The following is a 21,165-nucleotide window of genomic DNA, read 5'->3' on the forward strand; positions in this document are numbered from 1 at the left end:
TTTTATACATGATTTATTGATCTTGCAATTCTTGTAATGTAGTTTGCGTCTTATTTCTTGAGTGTCATATTTTGGCTATGTTTGTGTTCGATCATACAGTATAACAAGTCGGCAGTTGCCCGCGAATGGATTTTTTTTTATTTCTTGTGACTCTTTGCGTCTTATATGCTGATTGCAGTTGGTTTTTTGTTTTGTGTCATATGGAGATATGATGATTCTAAAAAATAACGAAAATTAACCATATATATGCTCTTTTAACTGTTATTGAACAGGGCTCCGAGTTTAAAAAAATTCAGATTATCAAGTTCTTTGAAGAAGGAGAACGGCAATGCTATAATATCATCTCAGAAATTATATAAATTATTACCATCATTAGTGCAAGGCTATATAAAGGATGCATTTACATCCCTTCTGTTATGGATACGTTTGACAAATTCTGTATATATAAAAAAACAAGTTCCTTTTGTGGCATAACTTTATTCATATAGATTATTTCTCCTACATATCTTTATATATTGCTTTCTTTAGTTCAAATTGGAATCTCAGATAAGCATCTGGTACTTTAAAACCTCTCCTCTCTGTTCCATGTCTCTGGTCGCCTTGTGTACTTCAGAATAATTCCTGGCTGTCAGATGTATAGCAGAACTTTCACATAACTTCTTGATAAAACTGTTGTCTTACTCCCCTTTCGACACTGCAAACGAAAAATTGAACAGGCAATTAAAGAGGGGGTTGCAACCCGCACATGTTCCCCGTACAAACTGATCGGAACTAAGAGCTCTTCCCGGATCTGGCACTGGATTTATACATCAGATGCGTCACAAAATATAAACATGTTATTAAATATACTAGAATATGGAATAAAGAAAAATATTGAATAGAAAATGTTGAATTATCATTTATGTCTACGAAACCACAAGATCCTACCTAATTGGCCATGTTTTCAAATCATATCAAATGTTTTCATTGGTCTTCACTTGTTAGAAAAATGTACTTAAGTTATTGTTAGCTAAATTATCAATGTAAGGTTATTACATATTCTTCAGAGCTGTATCTTGAACTAATGATAAATTGAAAAGGAGGGGATGGGTATACGTACTAAACATTTGTCTGTATTTTCAGCATGTCTAACAGATATGTAAGAAACATTAGTTTTAGAATACGAAATATTTTTCATTCTGTAAACAGATATTAGTTTTCTCGTTTTAATTGTTTTACATTGTCTTATCGTGGCCTTTTATAGCTGACTATGTGGTGTGGGCTTTGCTCATTGTTGAAGGCCGTACGGTGACCTATAGTTGTTAATATCTGTGTCATTTTGGTATCTTGTTGACAGTTGTCTCAATTGCATACCACGTCTTCTTATTACATTGTAGGATTGTTAAGGTATTTTGGTGTTTTTACCCCCCTTTTTTTGTAATATACACCACAAAAACATCTAGTTAGGATAAAGAACTAATAATCAAAAGTCCAATAATGTCAGGCTTCAGAGTTTCATATCATTTACATTCAACATGTTTATCGGATTTATTTTTACTATCAATGTTGAAACATTGAAAGTAAACAAAAATTCGATAAAAAATGTTGATTGTAAATGATATGAACCTCCGGTCTTGTATTAAAAGACAATATATAAGACTTCTGAGATTCATATCATTTACATTCAACGGTTTTATCAGATTTTTTTTTTACTATGAACCGTTCAACATCAATAGTAAAAAAAAAATCCGATATAAAAACGTTGAGTATAAGTGATATGAACCTCCGAAGTCTCAAGTAATAGCACTACGGTAAATAGAATAATTGAAATTCAGTTAATTGAGTATGGGAGGCTATTTTAATCCACTTTATGAGTGTGTATTATATAATGTTACAATGTAACAAACCTATCAAACACACCGTGAAAAATAACATTATCTCCCCTGGAAATGCTTAACAACAAGACACAAAAAACTGATACCTTTTTTTGCTCTATATCACATAATTATTAAAACACATTACATAGATAGGGAATACTGTGCTTGTGTACACGTTTGAATGTGTAGGTGGCACACTCAGAACGATCGTCTCTAGATTTTTTTTTTAAATTCGTCCCGGCCTTTCCGGGTTCACGTAGCAACACGTTTCTTTTCTTCCCAGCTATTCCTGATTATGAATTAATCCAAAACATGCATTTATCCAAATGCAACAACTATTAAACAACTCACCTATACCAATGGTTATGGTCTAATTCCTAGCTGATTCCTTTAATCGTACCTTTCTTGACGACACCCATCGTTGTAGCGTCTATCATTGGAGGTAGCGAAATTACATGATTTGACAGGAGAGCGAAATAAACAAGGGGAGCAATTTTATCAAACCGCATTCCGGACTGCAAAGAACAAAGTTGAAGAGCATTGAAAACCAAATATTCCAAAAATTTGTGCCAAATACAGCTTAGGTTATCTATTCCAGGGATAAGAAAATCCTTAGTTTTTCGAAAAAATCAAAGTTTTGTAAGGCCACACCAATTTAATTTCTTGTTCTAAGGATTTTTGGACTTTAAAAATTGGGGCGAGCGAGCGATTTGAAAATTTTAATAAAAACATATTTAATTTGCAAATTTTTGAGGCGAAGCTTGAAAAATAAAGGCGAGCGATTATAATTTTTTTTTGTAAACATAAAATAGTAGGATTTGACAAAATTAAAACTTGGTTTATCACTTGTACTTTGACATTTCTTTAATTTATGAAGTATTTTTTCCCTGTTTACCAAGAAATAATTGTATAATTAAATCTGGTCTTTGTATGTGTGACTGACAATGAGACAATTCTCCATCCAAGTCATAATCAGGATGGGAACAACCCCTTAATGTTATAAATATCCCTTTTAATGAGGGGTCAATATAACTTTATAATAATTTTTTTTGAAGAAAAAAAAACACTTTTTAGTACAAAAGGGCTCATATTTACCCAAAGAACTATATATCTATCTGGTATTAAATGGTCCAAGAATTTTGTAATATTTCTGGCCCCGGCGCCATAAAACTTTTTTTTGCTGAGTAAAAAAATATTCTCAGAATGAATTATTTTACTCAGCTAAGAATGAGAACTTTTTTATCCGCCATAAAAAAATATTCTCAACGTTGAGAATATTCTCAGCTGAGAATATTTTTTCTCAGCTGAGAATTTTTTTCTCCACGATGTAAGCGGTAGACGGAACTCTTTCGTGCTTGAAACCGAAAAAAGAGTGCTAAAGTCCGCGAAAATGCAGGTGAGTTTTGATGGTAGAGTCGTCTGTCAAGGTAAGTTCTGTTGTTAGTGGCCTCCATAATGGCTGAAAAAAACAAGAGAGGTGCAAACTGGACCACTGACGAGGAGCTAGCCCTTATAGACCACGCAAATCAAAGGGAGGATGCCCTTTTTGGGAAAATGAAAGGTTGTGGGGATGTGAAAATTGCTACGATTCGGCAAAATGGCTGGAAGGAAATCTGTGATATTTTGAATGCGTAGGTTCTCATTTTCCCAATTTATTAAACGTTCTCAGAATGAGTATGTCAGTTGTATCAGATTCTTCGTCATTATATAATTGGAAGAATCCGGATCCATTTGGCGATTAGCACTGTTTCACGTTCGCCCTGATATCTTTATTGATTTTGTCAACAAAATAGTTGACGAGTTGTTCCCAGTCCCAGCAATGCCAATATAACTGCATGATACTAGTCTGGAAACTAAATGTAATTTCAGTGGCGTAGCTTGCCTTCTGTTTATAACGAGGCAGGTGGTCAGGGGGGCACCCCCTGAAGCTATTTAGGTTTTTACAATTTGAACAAGAAAAAATTGTTAAAAATAGTTGCTGTTCAATGTTATTTCATCATAATAGTGTTAATAACATGCCTTACTATCTATACTCAAAGCTATGAAAATAACAAAATATGTGAAAATACATGTATCCCTTTTCTTTCATTCACGATGAACATGACAATTGGCAAATGACTAACATTTACTTTATTCTGAAGTCTTCATTATAAATGAACGGTATTTAGTTGATTTGTTTTTATAAATAAACTGACATAATGAATTGACTAACAAACATATTTTTTGTGTGTTTAGTGATTCCGTTAAATATTTTAAATTCCCTGCTTGTGAAAACGTCTATTATGTACTTAAATAGTGAGACTGAAACTTGAGAAGCACAGCATATACTGTGCACTATGATATTTTGTTTTGTTGGGTACCAGAGTCAATGAACATAGTCGTAGGGGAACATGTCAACGGTTATAAATGAGGGTTTGAATGCTTAGAATGGGATTATCAAATATTTATTTATTTAATCATTGTCGCCCATGATTTGATTTTCCTTTATTTATTAGTTAAGCACCATTTTAAATCCATATTCTTTTAAATTTAAATTAATTTCAGGGCCTAAATTTTCCTATTATTCATTAACATTTGGCTTTTTAATTCTAATGCAGAAGATTTACAGTTCGTAAAAGAACAGCTGAAGAAGTAAAGAAAAAGTACTACAACCTAAAACAGAGAAGTAAGTTCAATAGTTTCATGTTGTGTTTATACTAAAGCAATTTATTATACCTCAGTATGTTTTTTTTATATAAAAAATAATGAAATAGTTGTGCTATTTCATTCCACAGAAACATTTGCCAGTCAATAATTTGAAAGACTATTGCCCTGGTTAATAGTTTCATAATCATCTTTCCCATACTTTTTTATGCTTATTTTTCATTGGACAATAATGATGTCATTGACTACTCTGCTTGGTTATGTATGCTTTGCAACGTCAAACTCTAATATTGAATCTTTTTTTATATGAATTCAAAAACCCAAATAGAGTCAGGTGAGCAATACCGGATCTTGAGAGCCTCTAGTTCTTTTCTTTCAGATGTTATATATACACTTAGAAAAATAATTATTTTGTATATAAAATCACTTAGCGGCTGTGTTGTTCAGTATAATAAAACAGCTAATGACTGGTTGTGCTGGTAATAGCAAGTTTGTGGTCCCTTCGCTTACCAACTATTGCTCTCGGCTTTGCCTCAAGCAATAGTTGGTATCTCAGGCACAAAAAACTTGCTATTACCCTCACCCCCAGTCAACAGGTGTATAATATCTCATTCATCATAAGGCAACATTAATTTAACAATTTGTTGCTTCATTAAATGGGAACTAGAAAAACAACAGAAAATTAAGAAAATAATTCTCATTCCATACTATATTCAAAATGTACATTTTAACTGCAACATTTTTATGCCCCACGTACACATGTTCCTCATGATATGTTTGTTTTTAAAAGTTTTAATGCCAAATAAGAGATATGACCCCAATTTCACAGTCCACTGAACATAGAAAATGATAGTGCAAGTGGGGCATCAGTGTAATGGGGAAACATTAATGCTTCCTTTAGATGTGAAATCGTTGATACATTTCTATAATGTATGTTTAATATTATCACGATTTCTCACAATGTGATTGGCTGATATTGTCCTAATAATTTCCGGTACAAATTGTATCCCCTTTAATCCCTTTTACCATTGACATAATAACAGAAATTGAGTTGTTTTATAGTCCAATATATTTAACTTGCTTAATTTGAAAAACATATATGCTTTTTAGGTAGAGAAAAATATGACCTACAAAAGAGACCAAAAACAGGAGGAGGTCCTGCTGCCAAAACCACTCAGGCAGAGGAACTCCTCATCAGTCATATGATTGAAGAGAAGCGTACACAGCTGACTGGTTTTCCAGACGGTGTAGACACTGACAGTTAGTATTACATGTATATATATTGTTGTCTCATTGGCACTCACACCACATCTTCCTACATCAAGATATTAATCACTCTATTCTCTCTGACAATATATTGTGACATGCATGTGAAACGTGGAATTACCACCAGAATTACATGTAGATTTTATTTATTAAAGTCTGTAAATAATAAAGTATAGAAGAAGTCTAAAACTGAATACAATAATATGCAGCTTTTGATAAATTTGGTGTTGCATCAATAATGCATTAAAGTTATCATAGGATGGTTTTTACAATATAGTTAATAATGTTTTTCTATTGTTGTTACTGCATAATAAACACATGTAACCTGATCTGTAATTAACCTATATTAAACCAGTCATCTGTCTTTTTTTTTTCTACATTTTGATTTGAATTAATTTAAAGGTTTTATTTGTGGGACTGTTGGTCAGTTAGTTACATGTGGTATTTTGTCCGAAATGAGAACTGATAGTATATGCCTTATTTCAGCAATTGCATCACAACCTGAATGTTCTGGATCTTGGATTTCAAGACAGAAGGAGGCTCTTGATGCCTACAAAGAACTATCAGGTATTTTTATTTTTTACAATCTCTTGTTTCTTTATACATTTATTACAGTTTGCTGTTTTCATGCTTCTTGTGTAAGAAATAAACACATATGAAAGAAAGAGGCTTGAAAATTGATCATGCTCAGGGGTAAGATTTTCATCATCTCCAATCTAACTGATATTATTTGAGGAACAGATATTGTTACTTATAGATGTCTGTCTTTCCTGCTTATAAATCAGAAAATTACTTAAGAAAAAAGCTAAACTTTCATTAAATGGTCACTGCCTGAAGTCCCATAATGACAATTAAGTTTAGATATACAATAAATAAGCACCAACCTGACATGTATGTCTTGCACTACAACTTCCTATATAGGTCAGAAATGAATATGCATAGAAATATGACATGCATAAAGTCATTTCAACCATTGTCTCATTTTTCAGAAAGAAATTTGGTGACAACAGCCAAGAAAATGGCAGTAAAAATAGAAAATTTTTTAGACACTCATACAGTTGTAACACCAGTCCCAAGAGCCAATGATATTCACATTATGGATACCTTAAAGGGAATTTCTCAGAGTGAGGTGGAGCAAGATGAATCACAAAGTGATTTATTGGTGAATTACCTATGTCACACATACAGTTGCCTGAGAAATTTAAAAACACCTGATTTACCTTCGTTGATCAATGATTTGGTGATATTTATAAAAGAAAACACATATAAAGGTTTGTTGCTCCAACCAATTTACATGAAATGAATAATTTGGCAACAGAAAAAGAAACTAATTTCCGGTTATTTAAAATATATATTAGTATACAATCAATGTGATGGTGTGAAAGGTCAAGGAGGTCAACTTCTATTGGGTCCAGTTGTTGACCATTTGATATATTTTCCATTTCCTTTCTCAATTTTCTCAATATTGTAATTTGTCTCCCTCACCACTGCTCATGTCAGACTAAGTTTTAGTGTAAAAAAACTATAGTTAATGTTTTTAAAAATAACAACAAAAATATTGTCAAGGCAGTGTCAATTTTATTACATTTCTGAAGTTATAGTAAATTATTAATAAACTTATACAACATAATGCAATTACATTTCAGAATCGACACAAAATGAGGAGCTTGATGGACAGATTGAAGCTGACAAAGAGCCTACATGTATTGAAGTAAATTTAGTGGAAGAACAAGGTAAAGTTGTTAATACATGTATATAATTCAAAGTCTTGAGTATGACAAAATCTATTAAAAATATGGTCTTCAACATTTATAACATATATGTTACATAAAGTATTTCATTTTTGTCTTTCCTGTAATGGATCCCATTGGAAAAATTGACAAGTGATAAAAAGTTTGATTGAGCAATTACACACAGGTGACCTTTACAAATGGAAAAAAAATACTTCAAAATCACAGGCCCCAGATATGGCATGGACATAACATGAAATTAACCCAGCTTATTGTATATTTGATTATTTTAGAACAACAGTTTTTTTTAGTTTGCAATTGAAACTATCAAGTTATATATGACAAACATATGAAAAAAGTGATTTTTGATAATTGTTGAAAAGAAAATGGTTAAGTTGATAACATCAAAACTGTTATTAAATACATATTTGAAATAAAACATATATATATATAACCTTTTTGAGATAATAAACGTCTACAGTAGCAAATAAAACCTGGGCATTTCCTATATATTTGTGAAATAGTATACCTCTTTACAATGTATCGATGGGGTTGATGTTTGAAAATTGAAGTCTTCGTCCATGTAAAATGTAATAAAAATCTATGAATGTTTACATGAAAATTGATTTTTATAGAACAAAATGGTGAAAGGACAAGTGTACCAAGTTCTAATCCAAAGGGTAAAGGTAAAGGTAAGTTTCCTAACATAGGGCTAATTTGTCTTTCAAAAGTTATGGATTCTGATATGAGTTTATTCTATGGCTTTGGAAACCCAACCATGTTCTAATAATAAATTCGATTAAAACATGTGAATCACATGATTGCCGTCACAATTGAAATTGCAACATCATTATCACTTTGAACCAGACAAGAGATCAACATAGACATATTTGTTCATGTTGCTACCTAGGAAATTAAATAAAATCATTTTAAAAGTAGGATAAATGTTTCTTTAAAAAAGAAGATGTGGTATAATTGGCAATGACACAACTCTCCTCAATAGACCAAAAGACATTAACAACTAAAGACTTTTGTTTAGCCTTCAACAATGAGCAGTCTATACAGCATTGCCTTCTATCAATGTCCCTGAAATGACAGATGTATAACAATTCAAAAAAAAGAAAACTAATGGCTTAATTCAGGTACAAAAAACAAATCATATTTATTTATGTAGAATTATAATTAAAAATTCATTCTAAACACTGTTAACAAATAAAACAGATATATGAAAATGAAAATGTTTCTAGGATTTTAAAATGAATAATTATTTCAACAAGCAAAGGGGAACTAAATCTTTGAAAATTTAACCACCTTGTTGCACAATTGTAATTTGCATATAGGACATAACTTAATAAATACAAATTAATTTTCTTGATGTCTTTAAATGGATTCAGCTATTTTATTATAAGAAGGTTTGATATTAACTTATTTTATGACACAGCTCACAAAGCAGATTCATCATGAAATTCAAAAAGAATGTACATTTGTATAACTTTATAACAACTTTATATGTTTTATAATTCATGTCCATAGGAAACATCAAAAGGGGACGAAGGAGTTTGGCAGAGTTGGAAGAGGAAAACTTAATGTTGGACAATGAAAGGTTGCGTGAAGAAACCAAAAAAATAAAGATGGAACAAGAAAATTTGAAATTGGCAAAAGAAGTTTTTATCCTGAAAAAACAAACTTTAATCTGTAAACTTCAGTCTGAGTTTCCTGACTGTGTACAAATTTTAAATGAACCATAATTACAACATGTTTATTAGGCCAAATAAAAATATATGTGTGGTTCCAGTAACCCGACCAACCCTAGTTAAAACCCCCAGACCCTAGAACTTTTTTTTCATTTCTTAAAAATAAATTTTCAAAAGATCAAATTTTGAGGATTGTGAATTAAAATAATTAAATTCATAGATTTCTGTCATCTGAATTTCCATCACAAGTATCTGTTATGGTTAAATGCAAGAATTCATAACAGAATGCAACAAAATTTAACTAAAAACGTATCATGGCTGTTCATTTTACAACCACACCCATGTAAAAATGTCAAACTTCCGGTTGGGGCGTGTATAATAAGGGAAACAATTTCGGTAAACACACGATTCTTTTCCGGATTTTGACATTAAAAAAAAAAAAAAAAAAAAAAAAAAATTGCTGACCTACCAACCCTATTTTTTAAAAGTATGTAACTGGAACCACACATATATTTTTATTTGGCCTTCCTTTAAATCTGGATATTTTGGCATTCAATTTTAAATAACTTAAAATTATTACTGTTTTTCATTCAAACACATGTACTTGGTAAAATTTTGTTTAACATTGTAACCATTTAGGAGATAACTGTATTGTATTTTAAGCTCCGATGGCATCAATTGGGGATTTGATTGGCGCAAATTCAGTTTACTGGCGACGCGTTAGCGGAGACAGTAAACGTGTATTTGCGACCATCAAATCCACAATTGATGCCGTCGGAGCTTATAATACAATATTGTTATCTCCATTCTAATGAAACTGACAGAAAACAACGTTAAAACATGTATTTAAAAAGTGGCATATGCCGTCTGCGCTTGCGCGTACGCTTCATAGCATCAATTAGGAGATAACTGTATTGTATTTAAGCTCTGACGGCATCAATTGGGGATTTGATGGTCGCAAATTCAGTTTACTGGCAACGCGTTAGCGGAGACAGTAAACGAGTATTTGTGACCTTCAAATCCACAATTGATGCCGTCGGAGCTTAAAATACAATATTGTTATCTCCATTCTAATGAAACTGACAGAAAACAACGTTAAAACATGTATTTAAAAAGTGGCATATGCCGTCTGCGCTTGCGCGTACGTTTCATAGCATCAATTAGGAGATAACTGTATTGTATTTTAAGCTCCGACGGCATCAATTGGGGATTTGATGGTCGTAAATTCAGTTAACTGGTGACGCGTTAGCGGAGACAGTAAACGATTATTTGCGACCATCAAATCCACAATTGATGCCGTCGGAGCTTAAAATACAATATTGTTATCTCCATTCTAATGAAACTGACAAAAAACAACGTTAAAACATGTATTTAAAAACTGGCATATGCCGTCTGCGCTTGCGCGTACGTTCCATAGCATCAATTGTTAATTGATGCCCTGTAGATAAGTGACGTTATCCAATCAAAATGAACGTTACAAACGTTGTTGCATTAGAATTTGTCACTTTGACATATATTCATATCATTTAAATGTAACCAACTGTATATTTCAGCATATTTAATTCAGGTTTTAGATCAGTAGTGGCTATAAATATGTTGCATATTGCTTATCAAATCTTTGTGTAAGAGATCCCTTATTTTTTTAATATATTCGTAATTATTAATTCAAATAAGACCAAAAATGTATTTTTACCTGTCAGACATGACTTAGAAAAGTTCTATGTTATAATAATCAAGTGTGGTCAAGAGAATGTGAATATGGAAATCTAGTAAGATGTTTACAAATGCAAGGTTTACTTAAAAAAATTGTCTTGCAATGTCATTCCTTTTTGCGGTGCCGTCAAAGGTTGGGTTCATATTAATACAACCCGTACAATCTGCAATAGCAAGTTCCTCAATATTATTATTTATTATTATGTCATTATGATTAATGCCGATATCGTGTAAAATAACACATGATGTAACGTATTTAATAGACTGTTCTGGTGTTGTTCTTAAACCATCATGTAAACAATTGAACCTCCTTTTTAGTATCCCAAATGTTTGTTCAATTAGAACCCGTGTTCTGCAAAGAGCTCTGTTCAAATTTCCCTGGCAGTTATCAGCTGGACTTAGATACGGGGTCATCAAGTATTTGGTACATGGATACCCAGAATCCCCTAGTAACAGTCCTTGGTGAATTCCTGTTAAAATAATTTTTTAATGTAATATTTACAGATTGTATTTCAAATTAATCAAATAAATCAACATTCAGTTTAAAGCAGTTAAAGCTTGTAACATAAACAGTTATAGAAACTACAGCTTCCAATTTATTTGTATTAAAAATCAAATAATATACTTTCAGCAAAGGGAAGTAACTTCACAATTATCTCCCCACTATTGATGCATTTGAGTATAAGCACAACAATTTATTTGCATTCCTTCACAAAAACTATACAAGAAATTGTAATTAGCATATCAACACCAAATGACCAAATATGTATATATGTTTACTAGCTTGTGTTAGCTATTTAAATGACTCATTATTATATTGTAAGATTTATGGTAAATTTACATGCAAGTTCATCTTAAACCTAAAATATGTGTAAATGCTGGAATATACTATATGTTAGTATGTAAAGTTTTAGTTTTGAAGATTAAGAAGTTTTTCTACAGTTCTACTAATAAGAATAAACAAAATGAGATTAAGTTACCATTTTCAAATTGTTGACATAGTCCACTTGTTCTGAAAATTCTGCTGTCGTGCACTGATCCAGGCCATTTTGCACATAAAGAAGTGACTCTAAAATTTGGATCACAAACCATCTTTAAAAAAAAGAATGGTATATTTAAAACTAAGGCAACATATTTTTTAATGTAAACAGTATGTATCATGTAATCTGATTGGCATGACATTCAAATTATCAGGAATTGAAATTAACATTGTTTACCTTAAAAAATGTAGTATTTAATTGCACACAACAGATCCGCTTATTTAAATATAAAAATAAATAAATAGTTTTAACTTTTGCATTAAAATACAGTTCTCTTTTTTGCATATAAGACTATTTCCAAATTTGACAATCGACAATTCATTTTTCGAAGTACAATGCAAAATTGTAATTGAATGAAATTATGATTATATCAGCACAAAAAAAAAATGATATTGTTTGAAGGATTATTTTCTGTAATTGTTAATCTTACTTGAATATTTAAAGAGTGCACTCCTTTTCGATTCACAAAATCGGCTTCATTTTCATGTGGGCTGATAATTTTTACAAACGTCCCATCTATACATCCTAGTACATTTGGAAATCCTTCAAATATAAAAAAGAATCATTAAAAGGTGCTCAGTATAATAACAATATTTTATCATAGGATTTAAAGCCTATTTAAAGGACTTCACTGGTGTGTAAATTCAACCAATTCACTCACAAACAAATTGAAGTCTGAAGGACTTTTATTATATGTTTATGAGTTATTTGGTCCAGTTTATACACCAATGAATTCCTTTAAAAAGGCATTCAATCCTTATAATTGTTTAAAATTTGAAATAAGGAAAATATGTTTTCCCAACACTTAACCTCTGTCCCACATAAGTTGTATATTTATGCAAAAATATGTATACCTTGAAATTTGCAATCTTGTAAAAATTAAACTACAAAAATTCTTATCATTCAAACAAATCTATTTGTTTTAGTTATTTTATTTAACGAATAACGTGCAGTGAATTGAATTTTATTAACTTCTTTGTTATTATCACCGCCATCTTGTTTACATTTGTTATGAAAAGAAGTTCGGCCAATGTGGTCTATTGAAAAATAGCCAACATCAATCTCAACTACCGGAGGTCCTCTCGACCAACCTTTTAAGAATTATTTGTTCGTAAACAATACAACTTATATAATATATAGTGCAAATTGGTACAATATATAATTTGGATATTAAACAAATATAGCCTTTGTATGAGGTCGATATATAGAGAATAATACATGGTAAAATCTGTATCATATGTCGTATCATCCTGAGACACCAATATCAGCCCGAGGGATGATATTGGTCGAATGTGATACGGATTTTGCCATATTCTATATATTTTTGGTCCGGTTTTCAAATTGGTCTACATTAAAGTCCAAAGGGTCGAAAATTAAACTAAGTTTGATTTTAACAAAAAATGAATTCTTGGGCTTCTTTGATATGCTGAATTTAAACATGTAATTAGATTTTTGATTATGGGCCCAGTTTTCAATATCTCAGATACTATAAGCAATAGGGCTAGTATATTCGGTGTATGGAAGGACTGTAAGGTGTACATGTCCAACTGACAGGTGTCATCTGACCTTGACCTCATTTTCATGGTTCAGTGGTCAAAGTTAAGTTTTTGAGTTTTGGTCTTTTTATCTAATACTATATGCCATAGGTCAACTATATTTGGTGTATGGAAATATTTTATGATCTTTATGTCAGTCGCACAGGTTTTATTTGACCGTGACCTCATTTTCAAGGTTCATTGCACAGTGTTAAGTTTTTGTGTTTTGATCTATTTCTTCCGACAAAAAGAAGCTGTTGACTTTACATTGCTTTTTTGGTGTCTGAAATTTAGTCATGATTTCAGTCGTATTTCATTTTTGTCTTGCCTACACAAAGAGTAAAATACTGAGACAAAAGTATAGTGTTTCCAGGGGCATCAGCTGAAAAAGGTTTATGCTCATATAAATGTTAAAAGATGTGATATAAGTGCAAATGAGACAACTCTCCATCCAACACCCACATGGGGAAAAGTAAAGCATTATAGGTCGAAGCATGGGCTTCAACAATGAGTTTTGGCTCACATCCAACAACAAGCTACAAAGGGCCTCAAAAATGATTAGTTTTAGTCCATTCAAAAATGAAAATCAACGGTCTAATCTTTATAAAAACGGGAAACAATTATGAACCACATTAACAAACAATTGTCATTGAACATTAGCTTCCTGACTACAATGTATATAAAAAGATGAAGAGAACAAATGACACAGAAATTAACAACTACTATAGGGCAATGTACTTCAATAAGCAGAGTCCATACCGCATAGTCGGCTATAAAAGGCATTTCATTGTGAAAGTTATGATGTAGTATGAGAAGTTAAATAGGAGCAACATACGGTAAGTTAATGATATGTTATAATATAAGTCACGGTACATCTCATTTCTACGGAGATTTTTGTAATTTAAACCCCTCATTTTTTACATGGCTTATTAACTGATTTTAAAAGTTTACGATTATGTTAGTGAAAATTCTTATTCACCCGGTGGAATATTTAATTATCGGGTAATGGATATTTGGAAAATACATCAGGGTTTGAATTAAAAATGAAGATTAGAGAAAAAAGGGGTTAATTTTTTGAAGATTAGAGAAAAAAGGGGTTATTTTTTTTAAAGATTAGAGAAAAAAGGGGTGAAAATTAAATGTTTACAGAATAACAGACCCCCCCCCCCCCCCATCCAGACCCTCATACATGTAGTTGCAATAGCCCTCTAACGAAAAAATAACTATCTGTAAAGTGGAATAAAGTAGAGGGATGAACTCAGAGAAAACTTTTGAGTATTGTTTCCTGTCGACCCTTGTATTTTCTCTTCTTTTTTTAGAGGGAGGAAAATACTATAAAGGGATTTGAATTTTACTTCATAAAACAAACATTCCCCAAAAAGGGACGGTGCTATTCGAGGTAAGAAAATGGTGAATTCCATTTAAAATAAAAGTGATGGTTGGTCGACGAAACCTATATCTCTCAAACAACTCATTGTCATCCATAGACTCAAGTGGATTGAGCCTGTCTCTAAAAACCCTTGGCCTAGGTAGGTGTCTCTGTCTACGATTGCGATTTCTCATACGGCGTACATGGACAGCAGCCATTGTTTATATAATACTTAAGTCTTAAGTCTTGACTTAAGTATGGTTTTGGCTGTACTCAAATATTTAAGAATATTCTTAACTTTGAGTAAGAAAATACCTGAGAATTTTTTTATGGCGGAGTATTTTGCTGAGAATAAAAAAATTGAGAAAATTCTCAGGCTGAGTAAAAAAACACATTTACTTTAACAGTTTAATATTATTCAAAATAAGTGGACCCATCTTTTAGAAAAAATGTTAAAAATATGTTGTATTTAACCTCGTTTTGACTAATAAAATGCTAAGTTATCAAAGGTTTTGTATAGTAGCACTTTATAAATCCTTGGTATTCGTAGATCCGGACATCCTGGCATTTACATTTGTCAGGAGGTGATGAAATCCGGAATCCTCTAGATTTTTCATCTATTTGAAGGGGATAACTGATTATTTAGGGAGCTACCATTTGATTTTTATGGGGGGGCTAGGATGAAAAATTTTGTCCTGCTTTTTTTTTTAGTTGTAATCTCTGTCCTGCCTTTTTATTTTTTACTCTATTCGGTCCTGCCTTTTTTTTACTAGTTTATCCTGACTTTTTTTACACAAATTGTCATCCTGCCTTTTTTTTTTAACAAGTTTCTCATCCTGCCTTTTTTTTTACTCAAAACTCCTGTCCTGCCTATTTTTTTCAAATTTCATCCTAGCCCCCCCATAAAAATCAAATGGTAGCTCCCTTATATTGCCAATTATTTTTTAACCAGAGGTTATAGTATGTTAAAAATCAAAATGGGGATAGTATATAGTGTCTTTAACAGTATTAAAAGAGTAAAATTACTATATTCAACTGGTTATGATATATATCAATTAAATTAATTTGCAATAAGTCTATGGAAAATCTAGAGGAATCTTATCCGCATCACCTATCAACATTGTTTACATAACAAAAATGCTAATCATTGATTGGTCAGTTACATGTTGTGATGTCACTGCAGATCTGAGAATTTCTATTTTCTTATCTTCAACAGAAAAATGACCCCTTGTCTGAAAAGAGGAGGGGGGGGGGGGGGGGGGGTAATTGTTCCCTACCTGATAATAACAAACACAGGTCAAAGTACGGCCTTTTACACAGGGCTTTGATCAATACCAAACAGCAAGCTATAAGGAACCCCAAAATCATTAGTGTACACAATTCGAACAACGATCTAATTTATATATCCAAACGGGAAAATACCAATGCACCATGTTGTAAATGTGTACTTGTGGTTCCCAATTAATGATTTATTATCAGTTTTATGTTTTGAGAGTGTTAAATGTGTTAATTTTTATATATAGTTTCTGTGACTTTTTAATGCACAGAAAGCGTACGTTACATTTTTAGTTGTTAACTATATTATCAGTGCCGTAATGGCGCAATTTTGTCATGTACGGTTCAAGTGCAGCCATTTGGTAAATATTCTAAGTACGGATCCAAAAATACACAAGAAGCATAAGCTTAAGTTAATCTATGCTTTATTCTAATAATTTTACCTATTTTCTTACGAAGAAAGAATCATTTTGAGTCGAGGACTACCATGTTTTTGTCAGCGTTTGACGTTTCATTTCTGTTCCGGATTAGAATGTTTACTTCCGGTAATTTGAAATAAATACTAGTGCAAAGGTCAAATTCGGCAGTCTTTGCTGTTTACATTTTGGCAATTGCAAAGATCCCGGGTGGTTCCTTCAGAGGTAAGAAGCAGCGCATTAGCTGTATGCCTCGCATGGTCTAAATTATTTACTATACACATATATATATCGTTTGGCAATTCCTTATCCTAGTTCCAAAAACACATGCGAAATATTATTATTGAGATCAGCTCCGCCTATTTATGCAAATTTACATGACAAATTATTTATAGACAAGTGTCTTGAGAATACGTTGGGAATTATATGTTAAATATATTACAATAGTTTATTCTGTACATTGTTGAATGGTGCCGTAATAAATATATTATTTTACTACGAATTATTCATTTACGCTACCAGTATTCCCGTAGAGAACATAGGCCTTATGAAAAGACAGACAACACTGTAGTTAAACAATTTAAAGAGTTTCCGTCGTATATATTTGCTCAAAACTATACAAAAACATAGCAAAAAGCAGAAAATACAACATTGGTGGCAGCGGTGGGATGCCCCATGGTCAGGTCCATATGTGGTGATGGAAATACTAAGCCCTGTTGTATACAAAATTCGGAACCAGAAGAAAACAGAAATCATACATCATGATCGATTAAAACCATACTCTACACAACAACCTCCAAGTTGGGTACACAAATTCCAGAGCTCCATTAAGCCAAAAGTAATATGAAGCTTATGCCTCGCTCTCTCTCTCTCTCTCTCTCTCTATATATATATATATATATAAAAGATGTTTTATTGCAGATAAAATCATGTTTGCCTGTAATGGGAACCTGTGTATTTTTAAAACTACTTCAAAGAAAATAATGAAATGGCATGTTATTAGACATCATATGCCGCTAGAATCTGTTCCTTTCCACTGCACCCTCTGTCAGTATAGAGCCAAAACTTCATGCAACTCAACAAGCATTTTGATCAACAAAAACATAAATTAATGAATCTACAGCAGAACCGAAGTCAGTCACAATGTATCGGAACCAGTAAACCTTACGAGGTGACCTTCACTCATGATAAAAGAGGAGATGTCCAAATATTGCAAGCAGAGTCAATACCGGGAGAAGACATCGCTGTACAAACTGAGGAATCAGTTTCTTTGTCAGATGAAGTTACCCTGGAAGACACAACCAACATTACAGAGGAAGGTATTTTACAAAAAGCCGTAAAATATGCAGAAATTCAGGAAGAAGAAGACTTTATTCCAGATTATGACGACTACTCATTAGATGATACTACAGTAAATAATAAACCAAAAGACAACTCCTGTCAGACAGATGAGGATCTTTCGCAGCGTGTAAGCCTGTTGGATGAACAGTTAACAATGGAAAGGGAGACACATAAAATTGAAACTAACAAATTGGCAGATTTCATTGAAAGGTTACAGACCAGACTTGACCAAAAGGAAGAAGAAGTTAAAAACCTTAATTCCATGATTGTAACTATTGATGAGTATGAGAATTTACCGAAATACGGAACACGTAGTTCCCATGCTTTAGATGAATTCGAAGAGCTTTGGAACAATCCAGATAATGAAACAGTACGATTACAATAGAAATTCAAAGATATTAACAACAATAATTCAAATAAAAGACCAATAAACAAAAGTCCTAGCCCAAATAGAGACTAAAAAGTGTGGTTATACGGCCAAAGTCTAGTGTTGAAGTGTGGAAAGAATTTGCACACAAAGTTAATAAATCATATAAGAAATTAAGGACTTGTTACCCAGAAAGGGATACCGTTTTTAAATGACTTAAATATTTATAATTACTTATGACTACACATGTTACAAATATGTTCTGATTTTTCCTTGTATTTTTATGAGTACAAATTTTTATTTATGATGAAAGGGAGAAGTGCACATAAACTGAAAATTCAAATGTATGCTTTGATACTATATATGCCCTTGAATTTTTACTAAATAACATTTTTGTTCGCTTTGGGGATTCCGTATATCGTCAGATTATCGGAATTCCAATGGGGACTAACTGTGCACCACTTATTGCGGACCTGTTTTTGAATTGTTATGAGTTACAATTTATGACAAAAATAAGCAAAGACCCATCGAAACAACATCTGATAAACAAATTTAATAATACTTTTAGATATTTGGATGATATTTTGGCTCTCAATAATGACGACTTAAGTATGTATATTAATGAAATTTATCCGGTTGAACTTACTTTAAATAAAGCTAATACTAACAACGACCACTGCCCTTTTCTCGATCTTGATATTTATATCACTAATGGAAAGCTGAATACTAAAATTTATGATAAAAGGGATGATTTTTCATTTCCTATCTTTAATTATCCGTTTTTAGATGGTGACGTTCCCTTGTCACCATCTTACGGTGTTTATATATCTCAACTTGTACGATTCGCTCGTGTATGTAACAATGTTTTAGACTTTAACGAGAGAAATTTATGTATTACTGAAAAATTATTACACCAGGGTTTTCGATATCACAAACTAGTCAAAACATTTACTAAATTTTATCATCGGTATAAAGACATCATTCGTAAATATAGCTCAACATGCAGACTTCTAATACGTTCAGGTATTTCACATCCATTTTTTTATGGAAATATTCTTTATAAAGCACAAAGGTGTCAGTATTCACCTCAGAAACTTACAAAACCTTTGAATAGACTTATTAAGAAGGGATATAATTACGATACTGTTGTCAAGTCATTAAAGATTGCATATTTTGGCGTTAATATTGAGTCACTGATAAGGTCTTTGCATCGGAACTAAACACATTTATTCTAAAAACAGTTGTTGGCATGACACGGGTTATGTTCTTCTCATATATGTTATGATGGTATGATACTAAACCCCTAACGGGAAGGATTGTGCCTGATGTTCATATGATGAAATCATAATCTTTCAGTCAGTTTAATTGAAGTCTGGAGCTGGCATGTCAGTTAACTGCTAGTAGTCTGTTGTTATTTATGTATTATTGTCATTTTGTTTATTTTCTTTGGTTACATCTTCTGACATCAGACTCGGACTTCTCTTGAACTGAATTTTAATGTGCGTATTGTTATGCGTTTACTTTTCTACATTGGTTAGAGGTATAGGGGGAGGGTTGAGATCTCACAAACATGTTTAACCCCGCCGCATTTTTGCGCCTGTCCCAAGTCAGGAGCCTCTGGCCTTTGTTAGTCTTGTATTATTTTAATTTTAGTTTCTTGTGTATAATTCGGAGTTTAGTATGGCGTTCATTATCACTGGACTAGTATATATTTGTTTAGGGGCCAGCTGAAGGACGCCTCCGGGTGCGGGAATTTCTCGCTACATTGAAGACCTGTTGGTGACCCTCTGCTGTTGTTTTTTATTTGGTCGGGTTGTTGTCTCTTTGACACATTCCCCATTTCCATTCTCAATTTTATTATATATATATATATATATATATATATTCAAAGAAAGGAAATCAATTTTACACTCGTAAACAGGCGCATTAGTTTGTTTATTCATGCAATTCTTTAAACGGGCGCATTAGTTCGTTGTTATAATATAAAATGAACTTTAATATTTCGGGGACGAAATACATTCTAAGGGAGGGGCAGTGTTGTTAATGTGTACTTGTGGTTCCCAATTAATGATTTGATATCAGTTTTATGTTTTGAGAGTGTTAAATGTGTTAATATTTATATATAGTTTCTGTGACTTTTTAATGCACAGAAAGCGTACGTTACATTTTTAGTTATTAACTATATTATCAGTGCCGAAATGGCGCAATTTCGTCATGTACGGTTCAAGTGCAGCCATTTGGTAAATATTCTAAGTATGGATCCAAAAATACACAAGAAGCATAAGCTTAAGTTAATCTATGCTTTATCCTAATAGTTTTACCTATTTTCTTACGAAGAAAGAATCATTTTGAGTCCAGGACTACCATGTTTTTGTCAGCGTTTGACGTTTCATTTCTGTTCCGGATTAGAATGTTTACTTCCGGTAATTTGAAATAAATACTAGTGCAAAGGTCAAATTCGGCAGTCTTTACTGTTTACATTTTGGCAATTGCAAAGATCCCGGGTGGTTCCTGTAGAGGTAAGAAGCAGCGCATTAGCTGTATGCCTCGCATGTTCTAAATTATTTACTATACACATAAATATATCGTTTGGCAATTCCTTATCCTAGTTCCAAAAACACATGCGAAATATTATTATTGAGATCAGCTTCGCCTATTTATGCAATTTTACATGACAAATTATTTATAGACAAGTATCTTGAGAATACGTTTGAAATAATATGTTAAATATATTACAATAGTTTATTCTGTACATTGTTGAATTGTGCTGTAATAAATATATTATTTTACTACGAATTAGTCATTTACGCTACCAGTATTCCCGTAGAGAACATAGGCCTGATGAAAAGACAGACAACACTGTAGTTGATCAATTTAAAGAGTTTCCGTCGTATATATTTGCTCAAAACTATACAAAAAC

At 32.2% G+C, this 21,165-nt stretch overlaps 2 protein-coding genes and 1 long non-coding RNA gene across 4 annotated transcripts; 1 reads left to right on the forward strand and 2 right to left on the reverse strand.

Annotated features, from left to right (window-relative positions):
* Nucleotides 1–457: 457 nt before the first annotated feature.
* On the reverse strand, nt 458–20,643 carry LOC139513038 (uncharacterized). Its single transcript, XR_011662375.1, has 2 exons — nt 20,567–20,643; nt 458–694 (listed from the first exon to the last, which is right to left on the reverse strand). It is a non-coding gene; the product is annotated as an uncharacterized lncRNA (long non-coding RNA).
* On the forward strand, nt 3,023–12,854 carry LOC139513037 (myb/SANT-like DNA-binding domain-containing protein 4). Of its 2 annotated transcripts, XM_071301124.1 has the most exons (8): nt 3,113–3,487; nt 4,454–4,521; nt 5,610–5,759; nt 6,252–6,332; nt 6,755–7,036; nt 7,412–7,498; nt 8,131–8,187; nt 9,029–9,646. In XM_071301124.1, the coding sequence occupies exons 1-8, from the start codon at nt 3,312–3,314 to the stop codon at nt 9,241–9,243; spliced, it is 1,116 nt and encodes a 371-aa protein (XP_071157225.1). In that variant the 5' UTR covers nt 3,113–3,311; the 3' UTR covers nt 9,244–9,646. The 2 variants fall into 2 exon arrangements, with proteins under 2 accessions (XP_071157226.1, XP_071157225.1); XM_071301125.1 differs by lacking the exon at nt 6,755–7,036 and having other exon boundaries at nt 3,023–3,487; nt 9,029–12,854.
* LOC139510378 (putative nuclease HARBI1) lies at nt 7,324–15,064 on the reverse strand. Its single transcript, XM_071296959.1, has 4 exons — nt 14,847–15,064; nt 12,373–12,505; nt 11,883–11,994; nt 7,324–11,372 (listed from the first exon to the last, which is right to left on the reverse strand). Exons 1-4 carry the CDS (start codon nt 15,062–15,064, stop codon nt 10,987–10,989), a joined length of 849 nt encoding a protein of 282 aa, XP_071153060.1. The 3' UTR covers nt 7,324–10,986.
* Nucleotides 20,644–21,165: the final 522 nt, after the last annotated feature.

This window comes from Mytilus edulis, chromosome 2 (assembly GCF_963676685.1).
Source record: "Mytilus edulis chromosome 2, xbMytEdul2.2, whole genome shotgun sequence".
Classification (NCBI taxonomy): Eukaryota; Metazoa; Mollusca; class Bivalvia; order Mytilida; family Mytilidae; genus Mytilus; species Mytilus edulis.

Excerpts from the sequence above, each read along its gene's own strand:
- LOC139510378 (XM_071296959.1), bottom strand. The coding sequence starts at position 15,064 with ATGGCTGCTGTCCATGTACGCCGTATGAGAAATCGCAATCGTAGACAG. Across the intron at positions 12,506-14,846 it reads ACCGTCCCTTTTTGGGGAAT|ATTCTTTTTTATATTTGAAG; the intron begins GTTTGTTTTATG and ends CACCTTTTAATG. Across the intron at positions 11,995-12,372 it reads TGCACTCTTTAAATATTCAA|ATGGTTTGTGATCCAAATTT; the intron begins GTAAGATTAACA and ends TTTTTTTTAAAG.
- LOC139513037 (XM_071301124.1), top strand. The coding sequence starts at position 3,312 with ATGGCTGAAAAAAACAAGAGAGGTGCAAACTGGACCACTGACGAGGAG. Across the intron at positions 6,333-6,754 it reads TGCCTACAAAGAACTATCAG|AAAGAAATTTGGTGACAACA; the intron begins GTATTTTTATTT and ends CTCATTTTTCAG. Across the intron at positions 7,499-8,130 it reads AAATTTAGTGGAAGAACAAG|AACAAAATGGTGAAAGGACA; the intron begins GTAAAGTTGTTA and ends TGATTTTTATAG.